Source organism: Pteronotus mesoamericanus, unplaced genomic scaffold, assembly GCF_021234165.1.
Source record: "Pteronotus mesoamericanus isolate MK-2021 breed Mesoamerican mustached bat unplaced genomic scaffold, CSHL_Meso_final contig_74, whole genome shotgun sequence".
In the NCBI taxonomy this organism is placed as follows: Eukaryota; Metazoa; Chordata; class Mammalia; order Chiroptera; family Mormoopidae; genus Pteronotus; species Pteronotus mesoamericanus.
Genome location: NW_026555247.1, coordinates 36,690,195 through 36,698,696, shown reverse-complemented (window position 1 = coordinate 36,698,696; position 8,502 = coordinate 36,690,195). Strand labels below are relative to the sequence as shown.

General features: G+C 43.1%; 1 protein-coding gene across 1 annotated transcript; it reads left to right on the top strand.

Moving 5' to 3' along the window:
* The first annotated feature begins 2,276 nt into the window (after positions 1-2,276).
* On the top strand, positions 2,277-8,502 carry SERPINB3 (serpin family B member 3). Its single transcript, XM_054583379.1, has 7 exons — positions 2,277-2,441; positions 2,977-3,033; positions 4,280-4,408; positions 4,699-4,816; positions 5,905-6,047; positions 6,380-6,535; positions 8,092-8,502. The coding sequence occupies exons 1-7, from the start codon at positions 2,277-2,279 to the stop codon at positions 8,500-8,502; spliced, it is 1,179 nt and encodes a 392-aa protein (XP_054439354.1).

Here is an 8,502-nt window from a genome sequence, read left to right as displayed (position 1 = left end):
CGTGGGCTAGGGGCCCAGAATGGCAGCCCCTGGCCCCAGCCAGGCATCAGATACAGTGTGCTCTGGGGAAAAACATCTTCCTTTTTAGCCCCCTTCCCTCACAAAGTCATTCACTTCTACTAAGCCCCAGCTGGACAGAGCTATGTGAGGTGTTAGACACAATTGGATTCTCAATTTGAGCTCAAAGGAGGTCACCCCCTGCCATTCACCACACACTGCTCATGGTTGCCTCTAGACAGAACCCTAAAAGGGACTGAAAGCTAGGCCATCTCTCCTGGTGACTAAGGGGCCCAAAGGAGGGCGTGGGGGCTTAGTATTTGACACATGCCTGCCTGCTTTGGATTCTGTGTGAAGACATTCTATCGTGAGCGCTGAAGAAAAGAGTTTTCTTTATTGAAACACAAAGGAATACCTCGTTGGAAGAGCAGAGTCTGACAAACATAGTGTGGGTAGTAGATACACATGCCATTCCTGAGCCACATCATCTGTCTGGAGAGCTCACCTGGGCAGTTTACCTGCAAAAACCTGGGCTTCTGTTCAACCACCCTGTGCCTCAATTCTATCATCTGTGAAATGAGTATAACAAAGAGACCTGGCTCAAGGGATTAGTAAAGCCATAAGTGGGCAAGTACATATCCCAGCTCATATACATCAACAGTTTTTAATATGATTCTGGGAACGCCATGCCCACAAAGAGAATAAGGCTCTGTTGGTAATGAAATTAACCACGTCATCAATAAACAGCTTTTTCTTTTTTTTGTTTTTTTGGGGTTTTTTTGTTTGTTTGTTTTTTGTTTTGGCAGGCAGGCGACTTCATTCTCCAGCCCATGGATCTGAAGCTGGTGTGCCAAAGGGCGGGGTGACAGAGAAATGTTGTGATCCTGGCGGCTGAAACGACTTGTTTCTGTTTCATAGCTATATCAAAAATAGCACGCAAAATGACCCACTTGTATTGACTGTTGTTGTCATTGTGAGCATGCTAAACCTGCTAGGCCGCTGAGCTTCCCGCTAACCTTGGAAAAGAGGGGAAGCCTGGGATGGGTTGTGGGGGTCACAGAATGCTACAGCCTTCAGGGGAAGGCAAAGGATTGCTGCCCTCCACGGGTTGCTCAACACCTTGTCAGAATTTGGGCTGTTTCCCTGGTCATGCAGAATAACCACCAAAGGAAGAGGTGGGTTGCCCACACCCTTTCGTGACTTCAACTTGCAAATGCAAGTTTTCGGTTTTTCAGTGTTTGAAATGGGCCTGAAAGAATTCACCACCAAGAGGAGAAAGGGTTGATTTTTTTAGGGCTTAGTTCTGGATGGGTGTAGCTGGGGGAATGTGAGGAAGCTAGAACTTGAACTTTATTCTCATTGGTATCAGAAAGGCATCTGTGTGTGTGTCCTATGGTCCAGAGGAGGCCATGATTGCAGGCCCACGAAAAGGAAGTAGGAAGGACCGTAATCGTGTCTTTACTCATATAGATTTTATGTTCATGGGTAAGGGCTGGTCTAGTTGAGAAATCAAGTGTTGGATTATTTGCAATAGCAACTATTCGAAGGCGGGGCAGGAGAGGTGTATATATTCAGGAGCTCACCCTTCACCACACACGGCCTCACAGGCTCCCTGCCCATCTGCTTCCTCCAGGAACACAGGTAAGTGCTCCAGCTGCTCCAACTTAACAACATGAATCATTTGGGGAAATAATAGCAATCATGTGTTTTCTATCATGCACTTACTGAAATATCCCATTCTGGATGAGGGGATTTTACTTATTCTGCCAGGGCACAACGCCAACACCTTCTTCATCTTGTTGTCCTTTATCAAATTTATTTCCTGGTAAACACACTCTTAGGAGTACTTTTGGAGAGTGGCAACCACATAGCCTTGAAGGAAAAGGCAAAGAGGTGCCTCAGGAGGGCTGACTGGATCTTGTCCACATGGACCATGACCTTGTCCACATGGACCATGACCTTGGTACCTGTTATAAAGCCTTTTCTGTACAGAGGCAGTGCAGCCAGTTACAAAGGAAAGATAAAGACATTCTCCTACTTTCTCACAAAACGCTTAAAGTAAAAATTGAGCTAGTCTTCTAATGATGAAATTAATATACCTACCTTATAGACGATGTGAAAGTAAAATGAACTTGAGTTGCCAGAATCCTAAAACCCAAATACAAGTCACTTCTTTAAGAAAAATTCATTGCACGGGGTACCCTTATGTTTGGTAAAGTCATTCTGTAATAAATCTGCTGCTTCCTCCAGGCGTGCCAGATCGCACCGCCACCACCACCATGGAATCCCTCAGTGAAGCAAATACCCGCTTTGCACATGATCTGTTCCAACAGCTGAGAAAATCAGAAAAGGAAAATATCTTCTATTCTCCGCTCAGTATCTCAGCAGCCTTAGCCATGGTTTACTTAGGGTCCCGAGAAAACACTGCGTTAGAAATTCAGAAGGTATGTGTCAGCTTTCTTTACATTGACCAGCTAGGGCTGGTCCTTCTGCTGGCTTATGCGCAGAGATGGTCGCAAATCTGTCTGTCCCTATGGGTAGCACGTGAGTATTTACATGACTAGTCCAACTGCTTCACTGTGTGTAAACTTCCTCTGGAAGCTGGGATAAACTCCTACCATTGCCCAACAACCAGAGGGGAGGCTTAAGTAAAGAATTATGGGTCAAAGGGATACATTGATTTAAATCCATGGGAACCATCATCACATGTGTCCTCAGCAATGAATGAATATAAATTGGATTCTTTGAAGTGGATGGTCATAGCCCACTTGGTTGTGTTCTCTCAAGGAGCAAACTCTCACACCAAAATTTTCTTTATTCTTTTTGGTTTGGTTTCATTTGGGGGTTTTGTTTTGTTTTTTAGTTTGGAGTTTAGTTTTCTTTTTTCTTCCATTCTTTTTTTTTTTTTCCTCTTAATTTCCTCAGATGTAGACAGACCTTTTGAGTAAAGTTTTTTGTCCTACTTCCTGTCCGTTCCAGGCTCTTCACTTTAATGAAGTCACAGAGGACACAAAAGGAGGAGCCACAACAGTTCACGTGAGTCATGCAGCACTTGGGTCTAGAAGGGGCATCAACTATCCAAGAGAGTCATCGTTTAAACTGGGACTTTCACATAAACTGTCAGAAGTCCATTTCATTTTTTAGGGGAAGTCTTGGGCAAGATAGACTGGATGAGCAGCATTGCTTTTTATTTCATATTACGTACTTATTTCCTATTTTTGTTTTCCTGAGAGGAGGTCAACATTGTGAGTAAGAGCACAGGTTCTGCACCCAGAACACCAGCTTCACATTTCTGCTCTGCTGTTCACACCTGGTGGCTGTCAGCAATGTGCAGCTGCTCTGAGCCATTAATTTAGGGGCAATAAAAGATGTGCCTCTTTTAACAAAAATATACTCAAAACATTACAACAGTGCCTGAATTACAGGAAACCTTGATAGAAACGTGTTATTACTATCACAGAATAACAATAATTCTAGTAATCACAATCACATTGCTAAAAATAACCATTTTAATTAACTCACAAATGGGATTAAGAAAAATAAGCATACATCCATGTATTTTGTGAAATGATTGTATGAGATGTAGGGCTCATAACCCTAACCATTCAAAACTCTAAACCAGCAGGTGGAAAGCTCTGGATTCAGATAGGCCTAGTTTCAAAAATTGGCTCTGCAACATTATGTCTCCTTGGAGAAGTTATTTAACTCTCTGTGCTTCTTCTTTTCATCAGAACTAGACTAAAGATGTAGAAATACAGATGTAAAGCCCTTAGTAGTGCACCAGGCACACATCGCTCCTACTCGTGGAGTATGACCACCATAAGTAAAGAGCGTAGATCACAGTCAATGGTCTCAGGAGCCAATACTGCCAAGCAGTATAATAGGACCTCATGTCATAGCACATTAAAATATACAAGGTTAACATTCTCATACCACTGACAGCCATTAGCAATGACATGTGGTCTAGGCTTAAGTTTAGCTGGAAAGCTAAGCTGAACCACTGAACCAATCAAAAGACACCCCAGTAGTTGCGCAGTGCTGCCTCTGTAGTTCACAGGAGAAAAGATTGAGATCTGTTAAGAAAAAAAATTATGGATGATTAAATGGAAGGATTCGATGGCTATTTGAGGTACAATACACTGAATATCAGAGAATAGCAACAAAAGCCATCCCTGGGGCTGTCAGAGGTTAGGTATGGCCCTGACAGACTTAAGTGTATGGGCTTAGTGCATAGACTTCCATTGACAGAGAATTCAGCAAGCTCACTTTTTGATGTTTGAAGGTTGAAAAGTCGGGGAACGTGCACCAGCAATTCCAAAAGCTTCTGACTGAACTAAATAAACCCACTAATGCCTACGAGCTGCACCTCGCCAACAAGATTTTTGCCGACGAGACGTTTCTGTTTCTTCAGGTAAGTTTCAGGAGTCTGCCATGCCTTCCATTTGCATCCTGGATCCTGTGTCCCAGTAACCAAACTGGGGACAGTGAGTCACATGAGCTTGGCTGACCCACATGGGGATCACGGGGATCCTTTACTCAGGCAGTTGTCAGGACCCCTCACCACAGCCCTGTCCACCAGAGTGTCCCCAAAGTGTGTGTTTAGGGGTGATTTTATGTACTGTATTTGGTCATGATTAAACATAATTTAATTTGGGAATACACAGCTACTGATCAATTAATTCTCCCTTTCTCACATCAAAGGAATACATGGATGATGTTAAGAAATTTTACCTAGCCAGTGTGGAAAATGTTGATTTTAGAAATGCTGCAGAAGAAAGCCGACAGATAATTAATTCCTGGGCGGAAAGCCAAACAAAAGGTATAGTATGAAAGGGTCACCCATGAGAAGCCACTCTGAGTCCCCACTCAGGGTGCATGCACCGCATGCCTGGCCTTCCGTAGGGTACCAGGATTGGAGCGGGGGCTGAGTTCACAGAGAGGCAGCAGGAGGGCACTACAGATGGTAGGATGGTCCAAGTTCATGTGGAGAGGAACGAGGGGACCCAGGACAGCTCACAGGACCAGCTACGTGGAAACACAGCTGGAGACTGATGGCATCTTTGTGGACCTCAAGTCTCTGCTCAGATCCCATCTTGGGTTCATATCTATTTCTTTAAACCAGAGGCTTAACTTCTGGATTATGATCCCTAAGAGAACATATTAGAAAGGGAGCCCTTATCCTCTGTTAACTGGGAAACAAATGGCTCTCCTATAAATTCCCTTCTTGCCACCTGCCTGGCCCACTCGACCATCCCTACAACATCTTCCCCGACCACAGAGAGAGCTTGACAAAGTCTCCATCCTATGAACCCTTTACTCCCTCCCACCTGCAATCTAGGCTAAACCTACAGCAATTTGACATGGGGAAGGAAGAGGAGGACCCCCCAGGGGATGGGGGCTGACCGCCCAGGGCGTATGTTTGAGATGACCCAGCTCATATCCTCCATCCTAAAGAATATTCAAGCCCTATTTCCTCTGAGTAGTGAGCCTCAATTTGAAAAAATAGAAAGGAAGGAAGGGAGGGAGGGAGGGAGGGAGGAAGGGAGAAAAGAAGAATAATAGAATGGGAAGGCAAAGGAAAGAACAGAGGAAGAGAAGGAAGAAGGAAGGGAGGGAAGAAATGCATGTGTTGGAAGAGTAGCTAAAACCAGCTCATTGGCACTCAGTGTGAGGTGGCTGAAGTTGCCCACAGAAACTCTGAGCACCTTCCGAATCATAAGAAGGGGTATTGTCTCCTCCATAGGGAAGACTCCACAAGGCTAGGGTCATGAGAAGAGCTGTACTTTGTGGATCCTTTGGCCATGGAATCCCTAATGTGACTTGGGCAAATTGCTAATGACAACTTTGACTTTCAAAGCCTCTTCCAGACAAACCACTTGTAGACCTTTGTTTGTCTTTCTTCTACAGGAAAAATCAAGGAAGCCTTTCCTCAAGGCTCTATTGGAAACGCCACCGTTCTGCTTCTGGTGAATGCCATCTATTTCAAAGGGCAGTGGAACAAAAAATTTGACCCAGAATTAACTAAGCTGGATGAATTTTGGGTGAACAAGGTATGGCTTGTTATTTATTTACATAATGAAACATAGCTCTCCATGGAATGTTTCATTTCAACACGTATTTGATTAGTGTACAACTGCAGGTAGAAAACAGAATTTTTCATGGCTGTCCTTTCTTTTCTTCTTTTTCCTTTTCTTTCTATTTCTTTTTTTTTTACTTTATTTAGTTAGGAACACTTAAAAAAAAAAAAACCCTTCTCTTTAATTCACAGATGTCCCAGGTTATCTCTTAGAAAAAGGATGTGTTTGGTATCTCGATAAGATGATCGTTTCTTCTTTAACTTGTGTCTCCCTTGGCATTTGTTCTCCACACTCATTTACTGCAGGACACAAGCAAGCCCGTGCAGATGATGAAACAAAGGGGTGTCTTTAACTTCACCCTGCTGGATGACGTGCCAGCTAAGATCCTGGAGATACCATATAAAGACAAGGACCTGAGCATGGTGTTGCTGCTCCCCAGCGAAATCGATGGTCTTCAGCAGGTAAAATCTTGTGCCCCCGATTCTTCCTTCTGTTGCCCCCTGGCCCAGGAGGACAGTGTTTGTGCGCTCTGTTCACGGAAGCGGCACTCACAGCTCATGGGTGATGTCTGACGGGGCTTAAGAACAGGTTACACTGTTTCTTCTCAGCGTACAGCCCGAGGAGGACCTGGCATTCTGTCATGTTCCAAAGTAAAAAGAAAGAAAGAAATCTCTTAAGTGTCACAGTGTGCTATGGAAGAGGATGATAGAAAATTTTCACATCACGGGTCTTGTTCATATTCTGATGAAACCATGAGTGTTAGTTCAGAAAAAATATATGTTTACCTTGGTGCACACAGAGAATATTTCATAACCATAAGAGCCTCTGTTATATTCTAGTTTGTTCATTTGAAGACAGAAAGGAAAACAACAAAGACTTTGATGTAGGTGACATGTGGAAAATATATGCAAGTTCCCATAAGCAAAAGCAAGCAAATCAAAGCACCAATAGATACCATTTTGCATACTGAACCACGGTGGGCTTATGGACGGTAGACAAGCAGACTTATCTTGATGTTCATTTTTTCAATTTAGATGAAGTCTACCCCTAGGAGCTCAAAGTCATTTAGAGCCTCTATTCTTGTGAAGGCAAAAAAAGGGAATTTTTCTCTTAACATTGTTATAATGATTAAAGGGAATATGTAAAAATATCAATAACAATATATGGCATATTGAGGATATTCCAAACACGCCATCTGCAATTACTCTAATAGTCAGTGATGCTGCTGAAATTTCTGTGAACTTGCCACACGCAAAAATTGTGCAGTAACACTGGCCATTGGAAGTCCTCAGGGACTGTCACATGGCAGGGTCTGTGAACAGCCGTAACAAGGGTGGCCCTCCCACTCAGCAATCTTCCTCTGCAATGACATCAGGAACCGCAGCCCCAGGATTTACCCTACGCCGACAAGTCCAAGTAAGGCAAAAGCTTTTGGATCCAAGTGGCTAAAAATAATCAAAAATTCAAAACAAGAAACAATCGTGCAGCTTTGTAGTGCCAACAGTTTAACTAAGGACTGATACATAATAATTGCTTAAAAAAATATTAATTACATAAAAATATATGTTAACTATCAATTTAATGGTAGTATTATATAAAAATTTAAACCTGAATAAAGAAATATATAGCTATATGGAAAATGTTTACAAATAGATCAAGCAACAAAAAAAGAATAAAAATAAGTTATATGCTATTAATTATTTTTAAAAAGTACAAAAGGACATTAACTAGAAAAGACTATTTAAAATTAAAACATGCAGTGGACAAGCAGTTAACAATGGAGATATATAGTTAATCTTTTACAAAAAAATTTTATTTAATGGTCCCATTGTTATATGTAAAATACAGAAGATTCAGTTTATTAGATATAATGTATATTGATATATTGCTGTGTATTATATAATATATAACTGAGGGTCCTGTATTTGTATTTGCTGTAACATTTCAAACCACTGTTACCTGGTGTTCAGAGTGTGCTGAGAATCGTGCCGTTTGTTCCGTTTCTCCATCCTTATAGCTGGAAGAAAAACTCACCGCTGAGAAACTGGTAGAGTGGACCAGCTCGCAGAGTATGAGCATGAGGCATGTGGATTTGCACCTCCCACGGTTCAAAGTGGCAGGGAGCTACCGCCTGCAGCGGGAGATGAAGGCCCTGGGCATGGTGGACGCCTTCAGTCACGACGCGGACTTGGCGGGCATGACGCGGGGCCGGGGGTACGAGCTGACCGACATCCTACATAAGTCCTTTGTGGAGGTCACAGAAGAGGGCACAGAGGCCGCAGCCGTCACCGGCGGAATGGTAGGGACGACCTCGGTACCATTCCACGAAAGCTTCCATTGCGACCGCCCTTTCCTGTTCTTTATCAAACACAACAAGACCAACAGCGTCCTCTTCCTGGGCAGGGTCTCCTCCCCCTCCTCCCCTTAG

Excerpts from the sequence above, each read along its gene's own strand:
- SERPINB3 (XM_054583379.1), top strand. The coding sequence starts at position 2,277 with ATGGAATCCCTCAGTGAAGCAAATACCCGCTTTGCACATGATCTGTTC. Across the intron at positions 4,817-5,904 it reads GGCGGAAAGCCAAACAAAAG|GAAAAATCAAGGAAGCCTTT; the intron begins GTATAGTATGAA and ends TTTCTTCTACAG. Across the intron at positions 6,536-8,091 it reads AAATCGATGGTCTTCAGCAG|CTGGAAGAAAAACTCACCGC; the intron begins GTAAAATCTTGT and ends CCATCCTTATAG.